Below are 21,290 nucleotides of genomic sequence, written 5' to 3' on the forward strand. Positions count from 1 at the left end.
GGGAGCTGTGTTTGATGGTGCAAACCTAGCCCCTTAATTCCTATTCCCTTGCCTGTAGACCAGTGAAAGAAAGTCTGGTGATCAAATTTAGGAACTGGGGACTCATACAAAGAGAAGATGCTCAGTTTTCATTAACTTAATTGGGAATTGAGTATGAAAGATGCAAGATGCATCCTGTACCTTGTAGGATGAGGACATAAAAACTGCGATGTACATCACTATTCTCCTGCCTTGGTCCTCTCCAATTCAAAAACTCTAAACCTGATCAAACTACATTCCAGTAATGCCCAGAGCATACCTCAATATGATTTATAGCTGTGTATCCCCCTAGCCCTTGGCTGCGAGTTAAAACTCCATTGAACACCAGTCCATTGCTACAGGAGTCTTTTAAAGTTGGACATTAAGAACGCAAACTGCAGGAAAAGGGCTTCTAACTGCCTTCGGGAGTAAATACATCACAGGCTATTACTGAGCAAATGCAGAACAGCTTAAGTTTTGCTGTAACCTATGAGACCTTCTACATGGAATAAAAGACTTGAACAGTCTTCTTGCGGTATTTTGAACATCAATAATATCTGTTAATAGCTTCAGTTGAGAAGCCCTGCAGTGCTCATTTAATGGTGTAAACAGCCATCATGCGCGACTGTGTTGTAAGTGCTCAATTCAATTAAGTTTCTGGGTATATGTTAGAAGGCTTTTTATTTGGTGACAGTCATGGCCTCTTTAACTAGAGCAATAATGCTTGCTCTTAATAGCTCCTTACATCCTCCAAACATGCCTGTGCATTAACCAATACATCTTCTCAGTGTCCCTGCAAAATTTCATAGGTAAATCAATATTGTGTCATCCTTCAGGCAGGCAGGTCAGACATGTCAAGCTTCGCATCAGAGGAGACATCAATCATCTGACACAGTTGATTATTTTTAGTGTAATCTGTTTTCATTACACGATAAGCAATATTTCTCCAACAGAGATGGTTACAAGCAGAACTCAGATAATCTCCCCACTCTCTCCAGAAACCCTACTGCATTTTTGCTTTAAAAATCACTTTGAGTTTAAACAACTGTCAAAAGCCTTTCACCAAATGGCTCAACGGGCTCCTGATTATGTCTGTTTGTATTTATGCTGGAGGAAGGGGCAGAATAAGGAAGGCAGCAAGGTCAGTTCACAAAGAAAATGCCATGCACTGAGAGAAATTATGTCTTCTTCAGATGGACTAGTACTGAAAGTGAGAGGTTTTGTGTCCACTCAGCCTTAGAAGCACATTTTCTTAGATGTGACTATTTTTGGAATAGAAAACCTGCCAGAAATCCTAAAAGGTCCATCACTCTTAAAAAAAAAAAAAAAAAAAAAAACCCATCTCTACTGAAATACAAAATGTATAAGCATGGAGTTGGAAGCACAGTTATGCATTCAAGTAACACCTTTTCTGTAAATGACCCTAGAAATTGCCATTAGTGCTCTGTCTCTTGGAACAGCCATTACATGCTATACAGTGTAGAAAATACCTTAAAGCACAGACTGAAGTTCTGTTTCCTGCCCCACAGGTTTATTGGCATGAAATTCAAGGAAGTGAGATTTGAGGATTCACTGTTTGAGGAATGTTACTTTGAAGATGTGACATCCAGTGAGACCTTCTTTGAAAACTGCACCATCATCTCTACTGTCTTTTATAACACTGGTAATGGGATTCCTGCTATGGTCTCATCTCTGTCATTAGGAACTTTCTGGGAGAAAGGATGATAAGGATCTGTGTGTTTGTGTGTGTGATGTACTTTAAGTGTTATAAAATGGGAGTGATGAGCAGTGAACAGCACCTCTCAGATCTCTGATTTGATTTTGATGCCGAGTCCTGTTGCTGCTGTATGAAGGGAGATCAGCCGAGCAGGATCAACACTTTGCCTCTTTCCCTCGCAGATCTCTACGAACATAAATTCATCAACTGCAGGCTCATAAACAGCACATTTTTGGAGGAGAAGGAAGGCTGTCACCTGGACTTTGAGGAGGACAATGATTTCCTGATCTACCTGGTCAGCTTCCTGGGCAGTCTGTCTGTGCTGCCAGGCAACATAATCTCTGCGTTGCTCATGGACAAAATAGGGAGGATAAAGATGATCGGTGAGTGGGGACGATGGGTGCATGGCACAGGTTGTGGGTGGGAGCATGACTCTGCAAAGAGCTGAGGTCACTATGAAGGTCTCACTGCATCTGCACACACCAACGCAAGCCAAGTGGGGATGAGTTGTTCCTGTACCAAACAGAACAGAAGGGTAAAAAGACTTGAAGGTGAGGCAAGTGATCTACTCTGTAGCAGTGGGCAAGTTACCTGCTCCTCGCCGCCTCACCCCGCTTTTCTGTGTATCTGTGACATTCTCCCTTTTAATTTGCCTTTTATGTCAAAGCCTGTATGTTTATCCAGGGCTCAGCACCGCAGCGTCAGAGCTGAAGCAGGACCTCTTGGCGCTGTTGAGTTGATGCTGATGTCCAGAGCACTCTGTATAAATGCATAAACACTTTGCTTGTAGCAATGGATATTCACAAAGATTATTTCGTGAAGCTGCGTGGTAGCCCAGGAGTTCCCTCTTTTGGTTTTCTGATTTTCAAAGGATTTTACAAACAGCCTCAGAGAGCATACGGTAGATTAACTGACCATGTCACAGCCAAGCAGGATGCCACCCTTTAACATTATTGGAATAATTTATCACCTTATCAGCTTTAGGATTACTTTGGGAATTTCTGGTGTTGCTTCCTCCAGGGTTCAGACCTTGCTTTCCAGGTACAGTGGGAATCATGCCTCAGGGGACAGCCAAATGAATGTAATAAAATCAGGCATGTGGCTCGGTGGGAAGGGATGACTCACTCTCTTGAGCTCACCTATCTCTCCTGAGAACAGGGGGAAGTTTAGTCAGCTTAGCCATCTGATGCTGACATCAGACAGGTTAAGGTAAGGAAGATGACCCCCACCTGTGTGTCCATAATGTTTGCTGGGAGGAAAATGAAGGTTCATGCAGTGAATTTGGAAAAGACCAAAACAAATCAGAGGGTCTGTGGGAAATAAATTAAATAAAGCTGAATGAGAATCAGCTTGTCCACCCTGCAAACATGCCAGCATTTCAGCATCTTCATCCTGAATTGAGATGACAGCTGGAATCCTAAATGTTTATTTCTTCTGCAGAATGAAAAGTACAGGACAAAAATTAGTAACGACACGCTGAAACGTTTCACTATGGAATTTTCAATTGAAACAGCCTTCTGGCATCCCACCCGTATCACTCTGCTGAGCATGTTATTTCTGGTCAGCTTAACATGAAAACTGAATTTTGCTTTTTGTGTTATGTGCCTCACTGGGACTTGAGTTTTTTCATGTTCTACTAAATCTTCTCCTGTGCCAAATGTCAGATCTGGTGCACAGAGGGTGACCCTAATGCTACACTCTACCTCTTCGGCAGAGAGAATGTCCTCACTGCACAGCAGGGGATGTAGTTTGGCCAGGTACCACAGGGGAGAAATGGATATGGAGTCCTGCAAGGCAGCTTTTCATAGGCAGGGCACTGCAGCAGCAAAATGCAACATAATGGCCAAAATGAAGCATTTTAGTTCCAGCTCAGCATCCAAATTATTTTGGAGGGTGTCAAATTGATTCAGAAAACCCCAAACAAACAAAAAAAATTGTTCAATTTCCTGGTAGTAAATGGAGATGTTTCAGCAACAACAGAACTTTCCAGTGAAAGATATTTTGATTTTGAAAAAAATTGCATCTTTCAGGTGAAAATTCCCACCGGAGTAGAAGGCAGTGATGTAGCCATTAATATTTCTGAATCTGAACTGTGCCTAACTGTGCATGAACGCTCTCACTTTCTCCCCCGGTGGTGTTCATAAAATTATGGCTCCTGTGCAAATGTGCCATGAAATCTAATGATGTTCTTATAATTAAAAGAGACCTCAAGTGCTTCATACAATTGACTGTAAATTATCCTAATTGAGACTATAAATGTGTCAAGTGATTTCAATATGATATGAAATGCACCAGCTCTTCACTCAAAACTCAAGTCGGAAAACCTTCATAATGATTCTTCCTCCTCATTGACTTTCATGTTTACTTGCCTCTGCTCTTTCTGGGTCCATCTGGAAGTCTGAGATGCTGGAAACGTGCCTAAAAAAGCCTGTCTTCAGATTCCCCGTAGAGCAGGACTATCAGCAAGATCAGATGGTCATTGAGAACATTTTCAGGCTGGTTTCCAGCATCAGAGAATGACAGATAGGCAGCATCAAGGTATTTTTGGATTCTTGCAGTTTTAATTTGTTTCGGGGTGAAGCGCCGTCACTTGAAAGCCATCCTTATCAACAAATGTGTTTGCTCAACTGTGGACAGGGGAAACCGGTGCCAACATTTTTCTCTTGGTTTCCCCCCCCATAGGTGGCTCAATGTTGATCTCAGCAGTGTGCTGCTTCTTCCTCTTTTTCGGCAACAGCGAGTCAGCGATGATTGGCTGGCAGTGCCTCTTCTGCGGGGCCAGCATCGCTGCCTGGAATGCCCTGGACGTGATCACTGTGGAGCTCTACCCCACTGACAAAAGGTGCTCAGAATATTTCTCCTTTTACCCTCCACCCTCTGACTTTGTTCTCTCGGTTCCTGATGGAAAAAGTCACTCTAGATACATATAGATGGGGGAGGTGTATTTTTTTATTATTATTTTCACCAATCCTTAAGGGTTGGGTGGTCCTGTGGCTATACTGGATCAGCACAGACATTTGCAAGCATAATTCTGCATGCACAGTGGCTTGTAGGCAGGGAGTCACGTGGGCTTATGGAAATTGCAGGCAGATAAAATATGGATTCTATCATTTCCATCGATATACATGGAGGTCTGGCGTTTCAGACTGTATCCCACAGCCTCTTGTCATAGCTCACCACCGTGACAGCCTTCCCCTCCACAACCTGGAGACAACCATGTGTGCAGAATGATTTGGGAGATGAGGTAGCACAGGAAACTTTGAGAGAACGTGCTGCAGATGAAATCTTTCCTTGTGGAACTATTATAAGCCATTTTTTTGCCTTTTTCACCTTTTTCAGGCTGTTGAGGGAAGCTACAAGGTAAGGAGAAGGACTGTGCTTTGAAGCCAGCGTGCTTTTAGCTACTGGGTGAAGCAGAATTTGGAGGAGAGCCCAGGTTGTTTCTCTAGTGACAACCCACTCCAGCCAGGGCTTGGAAGGGCTTTGACAAGTTCTAGAGCAGGTTGTGTCCTGCTGAATGTGCAAAGGACAAAAGCTGCCGTAGCGGGCCACTCTAGGGCTAGGGAGAAGCTGAGATGAAAAGGAGAAATGACTACACACAGACATGCAAACCCCCAACATCTATTTATGTATTTAATTATTCTGCCTGGCTTTACTTGCTAGAAGCGTAGCCTGAGCAACGTAAGAGCATTCACAAAATTACCCATCCAGATCTTCTGTAGTTATGCTGAGAACCTCCCTCCTAACCATTGCTTTCTGCTTTTCTTCCCTGCAGGGCAACAGCCTTTGGCATCCTCAATGGGCTTTGCAAGTTTGGTGCCATCCTGGGGAACTCAATCTTTTCCTCCTTCGTAGGGATAACCAAGGTGGTTCCCATTCTTCTGGCTTCCTCTGCTCTGGTTGGAGGTGGCCTGCTCGCTTTGCGCCTGCCAGAGACTCGAGATCAGGTCCTGATGTGAGCAGCCAAGGCCAGGGGGGTCGGGGGGGGTTGGACGTAGAAGAAGAACAAAAACCAGAGCCGTGTTTGGAAAAATCAAAATGTCCTTTTTCTAAACTCTTGTGCCGATACCTCAAAGAGAGAGGGCAAGAGGGAAAGCAGAGCCCAAAGGGATAAAAACGAAACCCCTAGTTTCTGACCTTTTTACAGCCACGAGCGGTGCATGCAGCTACTCCACACCCCTTGCAGAGCTTGGGTTTAACCCTGCCTACGCTGGGAGGCCACCCTCTCCCTCTCCACCCCGGTGTGAGGGCACAGGACACGAGCAGCGGCTTCGAACACGTGTGCCCCTGCGTGGGTGTGAGTGTGTCCAACACGGGAGGACAGATCTGGACCCCCTTCCACGCCTTTGCCCAGCTGTGAGATGCTGCCTGCCTTGCCCAGCACTCCCTGGCAATTCCTATCAGCTGTGCTTCGACACGAAGGGCATCCAAGGGGGGAGGCAGGTAACAAACCTACTGTAGGTGAGCTCCAGCAACAGGGATGAGAGCTACCAACATGACTACTGACCCTGGCTGTTACCACCTGAACCACCCAAAAGAGTGGGAGAGTCTTGATTTCTGGAGGATATGAGGGTGGGTGCTTGGCTCTCTCAGAGGAATCAGGGTTTCAAAGTCCTTTGCTGTCTTCACTTGGGTATCGAGAATCACTAGGCACCTTCTTGGTCTGGGAGAGAAATATATACAAAATTTTATATATATACATATGTATTTACACATTCTTGCAAACATACATACACAGATTGAAGTGGTCAGCTATTGAAATTCGCAATTTTTAATTTTGCACCCTTAAGAAGATCTTAAGAGAGACACTAAAAACTAATCCCACTAATTCAAGATTACCTGGAGTCACGACCAGCTTAGTGGCACTTCATTCTTTATATCCAGACACCAAATATTTAAATGTGTTAATGGCTGGGAATATATATTTCTATGATGATTAAGAGGTTTTTTCCTACAACTTTCACAGAGGAGAAACCGGTACGATGTTGGAGCATTCCACAAACCAAATGTGTACATATTATCCAGTGTAAATAGGAGACTTTTTGTCTAATACCTAGAGTATGGTAACTGTGAATTTACCAGCATTTTAGCCATATTATTTAAAGAATATGATGCTTGATTTTCTTATATACTCGGGTCTCATTGAAACACTGTAAGCACAGTTACTTAAAGCCATTTAACTTGTTACACAGGGAATGCACGCAGCAAGATTTCACTGTACAGGACATTAAATTCTCCATTAAGTGGCACAGTTAAGTTGGATATCCTGTAAAGATCATTTTTTAAATTCATATGCCCTTTTAATCATAAGACTTAAGTGGGTTGTGTATTTTTGGATATTCTTTCTTGGGAAGCAGGAATGAGAGGCATGCTGTTAAATTGCACACTGAAGCTCACAATTGACTAGATAGCGCTAATTAGTCCCTTTCAACAAGCTCAGCAATAGATGAGAATTGATCAGAAACTGTCATATAATGCAGGGAGTTTGTCCCACCAGGATATTTTGTGACATAAAAAAATTCTTTTGTACTTTTGCTAATGATCTTCCAATTTACCTTTCCTTGGATCCCTGAAATCCAGCAGGACTGAAGTCTAACACGGCCACACTAACACACTCTACACTAACAGCTCACACGGGGACCAGCCCTAAGAAACTGGGGGAGTCACTGCTGGTGCTGCTCCAGAGGACAGATGAAGGACACAGAGCATGGTCAGATCACAAAAAGCAAACCCTGGCCACCGAGGCAAAACCCTCTAATAAGCATCATTTTTATCATTGTGTCAATCAGGGATAAGCGCTGCCGGAGCAGCCAGGCTACAATGGGCTTTTTGGCATTTTGGAGATTTATTCTGGGGTTTATGAAATTGATAAAACCACAAGATTCTGTAATAACCGAGCTTATTATGGCTCATTTCTTCATTTTATGGGTAGCTTGGGGCCTTCTTTTGATTTCCCTTCAAAACAGCAAGGTTCCTTCTCTAAGGTAGGAGTGAATGTAATTATGTCCTTTGGCAGCGGTTCACAGCTTCTGTTGAGAATCACAGCCCAGAATGTGTGGTTTTTTCTCTAAGAATGTCTAGTCCTTTTGCATAGTGAGAAGCAGCTAAATATGTATTTCAACAGAAAAAGTTCACCACGGTCTTTATGTTTCATCCATTTTGTTGGGTTGTGCACGCCAGTTGCATTTTGAGGACAAAAAGTTGGTTTCATTTTCTGGACTATTCTGTTGTGCTGCTCTGTGGAGCCAGAATTTATCTTTATTTATTTTACGAAGCACTCTTAGTTAATGTCATCCAGTGCTCTGACAGTAAACCTGACTATTTGTGTTCTCCATTGACATTGTACAGTGACACTAATGACTTAGTTTATTTTGCAAAACCTCTCTGCTGATTTTCAGAGAAGGAAGAAATTAAGGTCTCGAGGAGATAGAAATGGCAAGGTAATATTATGAAACATTATCAAATCTTAGAAACCTTTGTTCTGTACGGAATAGCTCTTTCACAGGCTGTTAAACCTCACCTTTGAGAGATTAGCTGGGACAAGGTAAAGAGCAATAGGATGTTGTTGTCAATGTCACCCAGGTACTAGGAAACCCTTTGCACCCCTGGAATGTGTGGGTCAGTCTCCTGAGGGTCAGGGGATGATGCATGTGTGTCGTGACAAGGCTCCTACCCCTGACTTGACCAGGGACTTCATGACCTAATAGGAAAGGGCAAATACCCACTGCAGCTGGTACACAAGGTCCTGGGAAAGGACAGTAATCAAGAGAGAATGAAGAAAGGAAAAGCCAAGGAGAACCCATATTGCCTAGCCTTAGACACCTCTGAGAGAGATGTCTGGATCTGAACTTATCACTCTGGGTTCCCATTATTCTTGGTTGAAAGGCACAGACGATATTTGGGACCATGCTCAGGCACCATGCTGAGAAGAAGATGGGTTGCCCTGGATGGCCCTGCTCCTCTGCCTCCGTAACAGAGAAATCCAGGGCAACAGCTCCAGCTCAGGCATTTGTGAAACCTGGGCTGACATCTCCCATCCAACTTCAGCATGAACAAGGCTTAGTCAACACTCCTGATGTGTTTGTTTATTGTCCTTGTCATGGTCTAAATCAGTGCAGGCTTCACACTACTGCTCTCCAGAGCAACATGGTTGTTGGGTGCAGTTCCCTCAGCGCTGGCTGTGTTTCGATGTGGGTCTCAGTTTCAAGCCGTGGGCTACCTGCAGGGCTGAGCCTGAGCCGCAGAGCCCCAGAACACTGTGCAAGGGGACATTTCTCATTGGGCACCTCCTGCGATGGCTCAGCTTTATTTCTACTGTAAGAATCAGCATTATACCTGCAGTGCAAGGGCCAGCGTGCCTCCTCCAGTGGTTCCTCCTGCCTATGTTTGCTGCGGTGACCAGTCTCCTCGTCTTGGATACACTGGACCATCCACAGAGAAAACTGCTGACCACGGGTCCGCTGCTGACCTCTGCAGAGCACTGCTTCCTTGGATTCATGAACTTTACTGCAACAGGGGCACAGGGGACTTGCCTTAAATCCCAAAGATCTCTGCTAGAGGACAGCTGGACCTCTTCACGCGTGCATGGCACACCGGTACAGCCGCTTCCAAGGACATTGTGGCAGGGGAAAGGTGGGTGTAGGGTATCTGAGCTGGCCTGCTCTGATGTCTTTAGCTGCACCGTGGTGTAATTGGGGTCACAGGAGGAGTTCGTTACTGATTTTCTGAGCATGCAGGAACAGACATTTAGAGGAACACAAAACACTGTGGATACTATTATTACAATGAGAGTTCTGCCTCCTCATATTCCCTGTTAATTTAACTGGTTGTTGTATACCTATTCCTGTACTTCAGTTACACAGGACAGGTCCTGCCACTGCCTTTGGCTCTGCTACATCCTACTGGTGGTGGCTGCAGCTTGGGCTGGGTGGGGTGATCCCCTCCTTGACCGCATGATCCTCATCCCCTTGAAATGCTGTGTGACTTACAAACGGCCGTGTGTGGATCTTCTGGACTAAGAAAAGGGAAGACTTGGAAAACCCAAATCCAGAGCCAGATGTTCTGCACTCTGGAGAGAGGTCAGGCCACCCAATGTCCACCTGCAATTCCGGAGAGGTTCTCTAAGGGATATTCCCTGAGCCTGGGAGCAGTCCAGCCCCAAGGCTGGGTTCACACAGGAACAGAGCACGGACTTGAGCTTTCTGCAGGCTTGCAAGTCTCCTCCAGGTCCTGCTTTGAGACCTCCAAAACCAGATACAATTAAGGAGGCCCTAGGTCCATTTATGTTCCCTCCTTGTGTCCTTTGACTTTCTAAAGGACATGTAAAACTGGAGAGTATATGTTTAGGTTTATGTAGATTTGAGCACCATACATTATATTTTCCACCAAGTTTCTTCCTCAGTTTCTCACCTTTGTATTAGCAAATGCTGCTTTTAGAAAGAATCAAGCCTGGGAACTGCAAAGGAAACAAAATGAAAGACATTTCTTTGCTCTATGTGATGCTAGTGCTGTATGAATGTACACACTGCAAGTTCCACTGTAAATAACACCCAGTGTCGTGCATTTAATGAAATGTTTCATTTAGATGTCCTGTCAGCTCTGTGTGGGAAATAGCCAATTCCACTCCCTTGGTTCCTTTTCTTAATTTGAAACCTTTCTTCTTTTATTTTATTTTTTTTTTTATTTGATCTGTGTCTGGTTGTCACTGGAAATTGCAGCTGTTCCAATGGACTTTGTTTTTGTTCTCTCTGTCACATTAAAAAGCTGGAAGAAAAAGAATGACTCTTGTAGTGTTTGTGTTTAATGTGCACTTTGAGTCTTTTTCAAGGGCTGTTTTGGGTGATTTTGTACCCTTACAATGTAGGGACTTCCTCTGATGTTTGCTATGTGCATGTCCTCGCTCTCTCAAACAATCCCACCTCAATCAAGTCTCCCTTCTACCACCATTTTATCACACTGTGCACTTCCTAACACACTACATGAGAAACCCTATATATCCTGAAAAGTTTTCTGGTGGACAAAGCATGAAATATGCTTAAGTGCCACACAAAACTGGAAAGCTGAACCCTGCTTTGTAACAAGAATATGTCCAAAAAAAAAAAAAGCAGCTTCTTGTAGGTTGACACAGGTCTTGACCATAGCCTACACTCTTCTGGATGTATTTCTAAGGATGTATGCTCTTATTTTGCAGTTCCATGTATAAATCTAACTATCCAACCTGTGCTTTCAGAGCAGGATGATAGAGACTTGCACAACATCAGCTGCGTGGGAAAAGACCTCATGGCATAAGCAGGGGAGGCTTTTTGGCAGCACATGGGGTTTACACATGAATTTCAACTTCATGTATTCCATAAAATGCAGCATTGTCTGCTCCCCCAGATCCACTGAAGGTCTGCAGGGTTCTGATTCTGAGGCAACTCTGGCTTCTTGATAGGACATAGAGGGGCTGAAAGTTCGTCAGGTCAATCAGTGTTTAGTCCTCACTTCACATATACTGTATATCTAACAGGCTGGAGCTAATATTCAAGTGAGAGATAAAGAGCCAGAAGGTATTGGAGATGTAATAAAGGAACCACGAATGTACCTTCATCATCAGGAGACAAAATCAGGCATTTTTCCTCAGCTCAGATTCCATCAGGTCCCACAGGACCCATCTGAGCTGGGGTCCCACTGGATGAACTGAAGCCAGCAGCAGACTGGAGGAGCTGGTGAGGACTGGTCTCAGGTGGGAGCTGCCAGCTGTGAATTTTGCAATGCTCACGTCTGACTGGAGAGTACAGAGCTATGGAGTCAACAACCCGTAAGTGTTTTGTGTGCGTTCTGCCTTTATGTAGGAAACTGTGTATTAGCAAACACCATCAAAAAATATTTTCTAAGAAGTGGGCTTTCAAATAAAGGTCAGAGAGTTGCACTGAAAGCCTTGGAGGTGTTTTTGAGTGGTCCTTACTCCAGGCTAGTTGACATTCTGCGTAAAACTGAAATCTCAGTAAGCAGGAAAAATCCTGTATTTGAATGTGCAGACAAGGTTGTTGGTAAATACTGTGCATGAAAAAAAAAACAACCCCTGACTAATTTCAAAGTAGGGCGCAGGGAATTTAAGAGCAGGATTATGTGACATGGCTGCCTGGGATATCATAGGATGGACTGGACGATAAGAAAACCTTCGCAAATCTGTGTTCCTGTTTTTCTGTGTTGATGATTCTACCTTGACCATCTCACGTTTCTCACTGTGTGGAGTTTCTGGCACAGATTCTCGTAGCTACCAAGAAATGACCCAGATTCCCTGGATGTGTAGGTTCACCCAAGCTGTCACAGAAGGTTACCCGGTGGAGGAAGAAGGTTGGAAACGATGGCAATTACAGCAGCCACTACATTCAGCAATAGGTCTGAGTGATGTGTCCGAATTGTGAAGTGACTTGATATTGGGAATATGATTTGAATTAGATTATGGCAAGCTGGCCCATCATTTTATCAGTGCTGCTATACCTCAGACGCTGGTTTGAGGACTCTTAAAGTAGAGATCAGATGTGGCAATCTGACTTCACGCTTGTTCAAAAATCAGGGGAAGGGAAACAACTTGGCCAGGCACTTGGTGCTGGGACAGGATGCTCTGTTTTCCCAGCTTGTGGCAGAAAGTGCTGGAGACTGAGCACCTGCCAATGCACAAACATGACTTTGTGACTGATATCAAGTGAGTCTGTGTTTCTCAGACCACTTTTTTGTGAGTAGATGTGTGTGTAATAAAAAGAACTAATCAAAGGGGTTGCCACAGATATTTTTTTTTGACTGTTCTCAGTGGGTGAGGAGAATTGCTGGGACTGTTTAGTATGAGGAAGAGGAGGCTGAGGGGAGACCTCATCACTCTCTACAACTACTTGAAAGGACACTATAGAGAGGTTGGTGCTGGTCTCTTCTCACAGGTAATTAACGACAGAATGAGAGGGAATGGCTTCAAACTCCAACAGGGTAGGTTTAGACTGAACATTAGGAAGGAGTTTTTCACAGAAAGAGTGGTTGGGCATTGGAACAGGCTGCCCAGGGAGGTGGTTGAATCACCATCCCTGGATGTGTTTAAGGGACTTTTAGACACGGTACTGAGGGATATGGTGTAGGGGAGGACTTTGTAGAGTAGGGTAGATGGTTGAACTCGATGATCCCAAAGGTCTCTTCCAACCTGAATGATTCTATGATTCTATGAATTAAGTGAATAACTTGCAGCTGTCTTGGCAAACAGGGCCTATATATAATTTTTAACACGTTAATCATATGCAGTTATTACTAAACTAACCCACAAAATTCCATTTGAAAAAATTACAAGTGATATATAAATTTATTGTTCAGCACTTGTTTCTCCTATAAAAATAGGTGTGAATATCAACATCTATATATATGCACGCACGTGCATTTATGTGTACATGACTAAATGACTAAATTTATGTGTAAATGACTAAATGACTGCACCTGACCTCACTGATTCTGCCTCAGCTTTTTCCGGCCCGAAATCAGTCTCCAGAAGACCAGGAGATGGCAGCAGTTGCCCACACCACAGGCTGCTGGTCCCTGCTCCCCAGTACCTGCAGTGCTGTGTGTAGGAGGCTGCGCCCAGGACCAGGAGACCTCGCCAGGACCCGCATCATGTCGCGGTCAAGGTGCTGCAGCAGTGCCATCAGGTACGGGTCACGGGGGTCTGACCTCCAGGAAAGTCAGGGAACAGGGGGTAAAAAGAGCAATGATTAGAAAGCTTAGAGAAGAATGAGTCCTGCCCGGTGCCAAAGCTTTTGAAATGGGAGTTGTGCAAACCTGAAGCAAATGTAATTATGGGGGAGAAAATGTGAGAGTTTCTGCTTTAGTAGACTGGTGCAGTGGTTTTCAAGCTTTCTTGGCCTGCAGCTCCTACGTGTTTTCCAGTGGAGATGCAAATCCCTTGTAAAAATGTGGTGAGACTCCAGTTAGAGAAGAGCTCTGTGCTGACCAGTGCCTAACCCACAGACCAAATAAGAGGTTAGCATCAGCTGTGACTCCTGGTGCAGCTCGTTGAGATGTTGCAGTGAGAGGGGTTTGTAGAGAATTCTCCAGCCCAGCTAACTATTGTAAGATGTCACCACCATTGCCCCATGGGCTCCTCTTTTTCCAGCCTTAAGCTCAGCTAGAACTTTCTGCAGTTAAAATCTGAGCGCTTAAAATGAGAAGTCTCTCCACAGAGCAGTTTCGTGAACCCCTTCTGTATCATGAATGTAAGATGAGGGACAACACACATATTTCTAAGAGCTTTGCTTATCAGCTCAAAACAACCTGTGGCCACAAACCCTCAGTGCCTTCCCTATATGGGCTGCAGGTGAGTCAGATCAGAGGAACAGAGTCTGCTGAAAATTAATGAAATAATACCCTTCCCCTTCTCACAGCTTGTAGGAACTATGGAACCCACCTTCAGACTTGTCACCCAGTTAAGTGGGGCTTTACCCTAGCCTTGGGAGTTTGCTGCCACCACAGCTGGATGCAGCTGCTGTCCACTCTGGATTTTACGTTGGTGGTTTCTCTCTGAGAACCAAGAGGTTGTGTTTCCCTGAAAAGCTTTTTATTTACTGTAGAAAACAAACAAAAGAGCTATCTAGTAAATATAAACAGACCTAATTGCAACGAGACCAGAGCCAGATCCTAAGTGGCTTCGTTCCTCTCTTTTGCAACTCTAGCAAAGTAAAGAGACTTACCCCAGGGATGAAATATCTTCCCAGGGTTTCGGCCCGTCTCGGTGGTGGAGTGCCCCAGGCAGGACGGCAGCTGGAGCAGGCTCTGGTTGGCTGTAGGGTTTCAGAAGCTGGTAATATTTCTCCAGAGGGAGCCCTTTCTTAGCCTTGAAATCTTCTGCTTCAGACTGGGAAGACAATATTGTACTGAGCCTCTCAAAACACATCTTTGAATAATAAGTTCAGTGCTTTTATCCTTTCTTTTTTGGGATAAGGGTAAGAGCATTGAAAACTTCCCAGCAGCCCTGTTCCTTCCCTTAAACCCCTGAACAACAAACTGCTCCACAGAAACCAGCCACGTACTGAGCCCTTAGGCCTATAAATATTTCAGAACAACTTTTTTACAGCCCTCATTTGACCTTATCCAAAGAGACCATAAAGAGTTTGCAGCCCTGGCTTGGCCCAGCTGTAGGACCCTGCTAAGCTGTTTTGTTCCCATTCACATCCCACATGGAAGAGGACAGGAATAGTGTCAGCTTTGTGTTGATCTCTGGGGCAGACCTCTTGCTCTGTGTGTGGTTACTTCTGTGTTAGGGTTCTGAGTGACCTTCTTTGGCAGATTTTCAGAGGTTTTGGTTTTGGGATGTCCTGTAGCTCTGTTACTTTGCTAGAATTTCTCTCTGACATTGCAGCATGGCCCTCCGTCAGGCCAATTAACAGAGCTTCCTCTTTTATGTGGTGCAAATTTAATTCCAAGTAAACCAGTTTCCCTGTATCCATAGGTCAAGGTTCAGTATACAACTTGCATGGGAGAAATGCTGGTTAAGGAGAACAAAGAAATAATTTGGGGTGAATGCTGTGCCCACCACAGAGGAGTTAAAGGCTGAAGTTAAGTCTATCTCCAAATCATGACTATGGTTATTGCAACCTTTCAACGTCCACTGGGGGTGAAAAATTGCCTTAAATAGGCTTTAGAAGTGGGATTTCACAAAGAAGAGGAAATCCAAATGGGAAAATGATGCTGTGAAATGTTAAAAACCAACAAACAAAATCCCAAGTTCAAACCCAAACCCTTTTCTGATCGTGATATGGGCTTAAAAACAGAGTTTTAGCAATTGCAGCTTTTCCTGATCGCTCTACTTTTAGCCCTGGGAGAAATTCTTGTCTGGAGATTTTGACATCCCAGTCAGCTCCTTGGCAAAGAACAGATAGCCTAAACAGCCTAATGATAACTTGTCTCCGACTGCTCAATCAACAACAGTGCAAAGATAAACCTCTTATAGCCTCGGACAGCGACAAGCCCAAAGTTTATATCCACTGTTGCAGGAGTAAATGGTGTCACAGACAAGTTGAAAGAGTTTCCCAGCTCACACCCTGTGCTTGTAGGGAAGAATTCTAGCTTTTTGCTGGAAATCTTGTTCATGTGGGGACAGTGTTTTGAAGAAATTCATTGAGAGGAATTGCTTTGAGGCTGGCTCCACTCAAGCCCAAGCTGAGGGAAAACTCCGAGTGAGCTACTCGGAATGTGTCAACAACCCTCAGGGTATGACTTTTCCTTTCTTAGGGCTGGCTTAAGACTTAGAGGCAAGTTTGGATGGGAATTTTAATGTGATATTGTCTGGGCTTTATTAGATGAATAGAACATTTTATTTTCCAGGGTTGTCTTTCTGGTAGCATTTGCCAGCCCAGAATGCTGAGTCCTTGCAAAGAAACAGAACAGTCTCAAATAATTTCTAAGAACCACAAGCAACGCAGACAAAAAGCTTGTATGCATGAGACAGTTGCTTCAAATTAAGTGGGCACGTGATCTTAAACAGGGTAGCTATTCTTGAAAAGCCTTTGCCCCAATGGTCTTATGCTGAAAGATGAGCTAAAATATGAGCAATTAACAAGCTAATCAAAAGACAATAATCCTCTTCTGACCTCTGGCACCTGTTTGATGTGAGTTGTTGTAATGGGCCTTTCCAATGGCTTCTCCCAGCATAACACTGGTAAAGATGCAAAGCAAAGGCAAAAGCCTCAACCTGAGTCTCTGTCATGCATGAAAGCCCCAAACTAGAGGAGATGTGGGTGGGAGATTCTCTGAATAAAAACTGGGGTGGTGGTGTGGCTCACTGAAGAGCTAGAAGTTCTTTCTCACTTCAGAAGAAAGACTTTCTGAACTAGATCTCTGAGGTGATTCATAGCACAACGAAATCTGGGAAAATCACCTTCTGTCTCCTTTTCTTTCTCTCTGCTTTATCTCTTCATCTTCAGGTATGACTTGCCCAAGTATCCACCCTTGTTTGATGCAGCTGGAATCTGGTGACACGATGCAAATGCAATGTTGATTTTTAAGCAAGATTATGTAAATCCAATACGTTAAGTCACTGTGTAGTGCTGGGAATTCCCTTATCAGCAACATAATCATTGAGAATGAGTTCCTTCGGTATGTGAGATAGTGGTAGGGAAGGAATAAGGGCTGAGCTAATCACCAGGCATATCTCAGCCAGGATTTAATTGCGCATGACAAGGAACCAGCACAAGGTGAAATGTTAGTACAGCAGAGATTTCCACTGCAATGGCCCTGCTTTTCAAAGAGCAGATATTCTCATATAACTGCACAAACCATTAAAGCCAATGTGGAGGAAAATCAAGATCTTCCTGTTTGCCATATAGGGATCCTAATCTAGTTTAGTGTCTGCCCTTGAGCTGGTTTAGGGATAATGCATTACAGTATTCTGCCCTGATCTGTTCTGTAGTTCTAATCCCGAACTATTACTTCATGTGTTCCTCTTTCCCTCTGTAACACGAAGCTGTTGCCTAACATTACTCCTATGAGTACAGTCCTCAGATGGGGACCTGATTAACTTGGTTTCAAAATGGGACATGGGGGATGATGCTGTCAGTACCTATATTACGTCCTTGCATCTTTCTTACCACCTATCTTTGCAATCAGTACTCAGAAGTGCCTACTTTGTTTTCCTTCAGCCATAATTTAGCTTTCCTTATTGTCATTGTTGTTATTACTATTCATAAAATAAATTGTCAAGGTAACCTGGCCGATTGACTTTCACGCATTTGGTAATGACTTCTACAAATCACAAAGAAAAATGTAGCTTCCAAACTGAGGCATAAGCAAAAGCAGGCAAGGTGATGATGAGCTTTAATGAATAGGTGTCATTTCAAGTCAAAGATTCCTTCCAGATTGAGATTATCATGCAGTAAATAATGCACCTGCGTCTTTGACAATAGGAAGCAAATTTACCCTGTTGCAAATATACTAATCACTAGCCTAGCAACTTGCATTATTAGCTGAGAATAATTATTTTCTCCAAGGAAAGTGTAGACCTTCAAAGGAGATAACATCTTCAATCACAGCAAATTTTAATTTAAATTCAAACTGTAGGAATGCACATAATACCCCATCTCTCTGTTATCTGGCTGGGATGGTGTCATCATAGTGTTTTAAAGACAATCCCAATCATTGAACTAAATACCTGCAGCCTAACACTTTGCAATTTCATTTTCTCCTTGTCAGACTGTGTAATTGATATTTGTACTGGAGGTAACAAAACAGAAAATGTGAAGGTGTTGATAACTTTGCCATTACTGTCTCTTAAGCTGTCTGTGAGACAGTGAGGACTGGATGGCAGTGAGGAACTGGTACCTTTATAATAGGATATAAAACCATTCACGTAGCCTAAGCCTGTCGTCAGTGCCTGCCTGGACTGGGATAGGTATGTGATCTGATACTGGCTTGTCACAACGTCTCATGTAATCACTTCTGTTAGCAGAAAACCCAGTCCTGCAAAGAGCCGTGTCCATTAACTTCAACGAGATCTCCTCTTGCTGCAGAATGTGACTGAGGATTTGGAGATTCAGCCACTGGCAGGTGGCATGAAACTGGGCTCTCCCTGCAAGCATGCCAGTTTAAGGTACATCTGCAGAGACAGGTGGAGGAAGCTGAAATGGTCTCAGTTGACTTTGCTGTCTATCTTCCATGAGTCGTGGTGTCTCAAGGACTGCCAGCTCCCATCTACAGATGTAGAAGTGTCTGGGGAAGTGACTGATTCTGTTCCTCTTGTCCCTGACTCATGGACAGGGTAACGGGATCTGTTTCATGGGCTTTTTGCTGAGCACCCACCGGGTGAATTACAGTGATTTTTCTGCCTCTGTGGGAGTTTGTTTCCTCCACTGAATGCCTTGGGTTCAGTAAGAGCACTTCTATGGAAAATTGCTTAAAAGTGTCAAACTACAGTGAGGGTCAGGTAATTGCAAAACTTTTCTCTGAAGAAGATTCCCAGAGGCATCTCCAGAAGATTTTATCAAACACAATCTGAAGTTGCACAATCTACACACTGCACTTGTGTTGCTCAATTATACTCATGTTTTATTCCCAAAACTAAGCACAAATATAAATAAGCTAGATGAGAACATTCAAATGATTCCTGAATCTTTACTCATCACTCCAAGTGCCCCACCTCAAGATCAAAAGTTTATTGCTTATTAATGGTATTGTGAGCAATTGGAAGAGAATAAATGTATCCTAAAATCAGCACTCTTCGACTAGCCAGACCCTAGGAATTTTCTGTCTACTGTTTGTGTGTCTGGAGCAATTCAGAAAGATGTCAGAAAGGCAGGGGAGGAAAGAAATGGGTTTAGAAGTGGTTCCCCAGAAATGTGCAAGAGGTACTTTGTTCATTGAAGATCTGGCTGTGGTGGGCTGGAGGCAGAAGGACAAGATAATGGCTGTAAAATGTAGATGATGGGTGTCAGAATCAAACAGGTGACATTCTGGCACCACAGAGTTCAAGTTTCTCAAATTTTCATATGACGGAGCTGCATCTAATTTCCCTGAGTTCATCTGTGATTCTGCAGCTTGCAGAAACAAGCTGCAGACACCACGTGGACACAGCTCCAGAAAATTTGAGTGAATTCAGTGGAGCACATTGCAAGTTCTATGTTCACTGTTTTTATACTGGTATTCTTCTTTTACCACCTTGGTGCTATCTATGCCCATGCCTGGAGAAGCTGAATAAATGCCTAAGCAGCTCTTTTCTGAGGATTCAGCTGTAACACGGGCCATTTTCCCACTGCAGAGCTCATGTCAAGCCAAAAGCCAGTACCCATCTGCAGACTGCTGCCATTCCAGATGCTGCAGCAAGCTTTTCTTCAGCCACCATAGCTCTGCAGTCATGTAAATACCCAAAGAGTTAGTTTCCTCCATTACTTCCTAATCTTTTTCATGTTTTGCTTTCAAGTTTGTGCAACACAAAGTGAAAGAGGGCTGATGGGTTGGGGAGATGCAAACAGAGATGCCCACAGAGGTGACCCTAAGTCTGAAGCCTTTGAAAATCGGGATGTTCGTGATGAAATTACTAGTTAGGAAAGCAAAACAAAAGAAAACACCACCCCATCCCCCCTCAAACGTGAATCATTTGTTGAGAGCATCTTCTGGGGTGATAGATAATTGCTATCCGTTCTGCCTCCAAAGCAGCTCAAATCAGCCTGGTGACATTTGTCACAAACGGAGGCAGTTATTAATAGGCTGCATACTTATAAGACTTCTTTACAATGCAAATTGCTTCTTACTGAGCTGCCTTCATCCCAGCTTTTGGGCCATTTTATCCATATATTCCTGACATCTCACTCAGCAATGGTGTCTGAATATCCATAGAGGAAGGAGGAATGAAAACCCAATGGACTCCATCGCTCGGGGCAGCACCAGAAGCTCTGGATATGTTCAAGCAGGGACGTAGGACACTACTCCAGCAAGGATTCAAAGGCTCTGGTGCATCCCTTATTGGTAAAACAATTACCAGCATAAGTCCCAAAATACAGCCAATATACTTGTCATCCAGTCCTCGCTACTGGAGGAGAACAAGAGGTTTGTAACCATCCACTTGGCAACGCTGAGTGAATGAGAAGTTTAATTTATTTGGATTTCATAGTTGCTTTGGCAAATGCAGACTGGGGATCGCTTTGTCTTCTTTTCAGCGTTATACGAAATGTGTATTTTTAGCACTTGAGTTCAAAACTAATTTTTCAGGAATTTCCTGGCTTTAAGCCTCTCAGTTGGAAAAAAAAAAAATCAGTAAAATATTAAGAAAGGCTGAGAGAGTATAACAGGGATGGGGACAGCTGTAAGCTGTTGCTGATGCCCCATGCTGATTGCTGTTTTTATCCTCAGTGTCAGAAAGAAATTCAGATAGGAGAAAGCAAATACAATACAGCCTCCAAACAAAATATGTAAATGCAAATCAGCATATAATACTAGCAGTGACCCAGGGACAAGCACTTGCTAGAGACTAAAGGCTTTCAGAATCTCAGATGAGATTTAAAATCAATGTTCTGAGCTCTTCTTGTCAATAACGGATTAATGAAAGGAATAGAAGCACTATGTATGTTACGAGAAGATGTCAGAAAGGTAAATACTGAGATCCGGGCTGTATTTTTGTGTGCAGCACAGTATACAGAGTTGCTCTAAGAATCGAGCTTTTGTTTCTCTGAAAACATGCCCCCTCACTGAAAAATGCCCCTATATTTATACACAGATGAAATTAGACTTAGTGCAAGATGTATATTGTATAAACAGACTCCGGTAGCTGTTGCGGTCAGAAGTGATTTAGAAATGTAGATTACTGTTATTATTAATAACTATGATCATGACCAGCTGGGGTTTATAACCCAGGACATGTTAGTCCTGGCAGTCTATTACTAATGTGTGTGTCCTGATCATTATCTTACAAAACAGCCAACCAAAGTGCTGTACTGCGTGTAGGAAATCATCCCCTCTGCACTGCTAAGTGAACTAAACGCATAGGTACCATTAGTCCTCCATTATGTGCTCTTCCAAGTACAATTAAGCGCAGACAGGGTCTAAAACAGGG

General features: G+C 43.6%; 1 protein-coding gene across 2 annotated transcripts in view; it reads left to right on the plus strand.

Moving 5' to 3' along the window:
• Positions 1-10,513, plus strand: part of SV2B (synaptic vesicle glycoprotein 2B) — a 67,725-nt gene extending 57,212 nt beyond the window's left edge. For both annotated transcript variants that reach the window (XM_014944747.1, XM_014944748.1), the window contains 4 exons: positions 1,548-1,681; positions 1,918-2,118; positions 4,418-4,577; positions 5,511-10,513. In XM_014944747.1, coding sequence (XP_014800233.1) covers positions 1,548-1,681; positions 1,918-2,118; positions 4,418-4,577; positions 5,511-5,694 — 679 coding nt within the window. In that variant the 3' untranslated portion in view covers positions 5,695-10,513. The remainder of the gene's footprint in view (positions 1-1,547; positions 1,682-1,917; positions 2,119-4,417; positions 4,578-5,510) is intronic.
• The last annotated feature ends 10,777 nt before the right edge of the window (positions 10,514-21,290 follow it).

Source organism: Calidris pugnax, unplaced genomic scaffold (assembly GCF_001431845.1).
Source record: "Calidris pugnax isolate Ruff unplaced genomic scaffold, ASM143184v1 scaffold70, whole genome shotgun sequence".
NCBI classification, from domain to species: domain Eukaryota; kingdom Metazoa; phylum Chordata; class Aves; order Charadriiformes; family Scolopacidae; genus Calidris; species Calidris pugnax.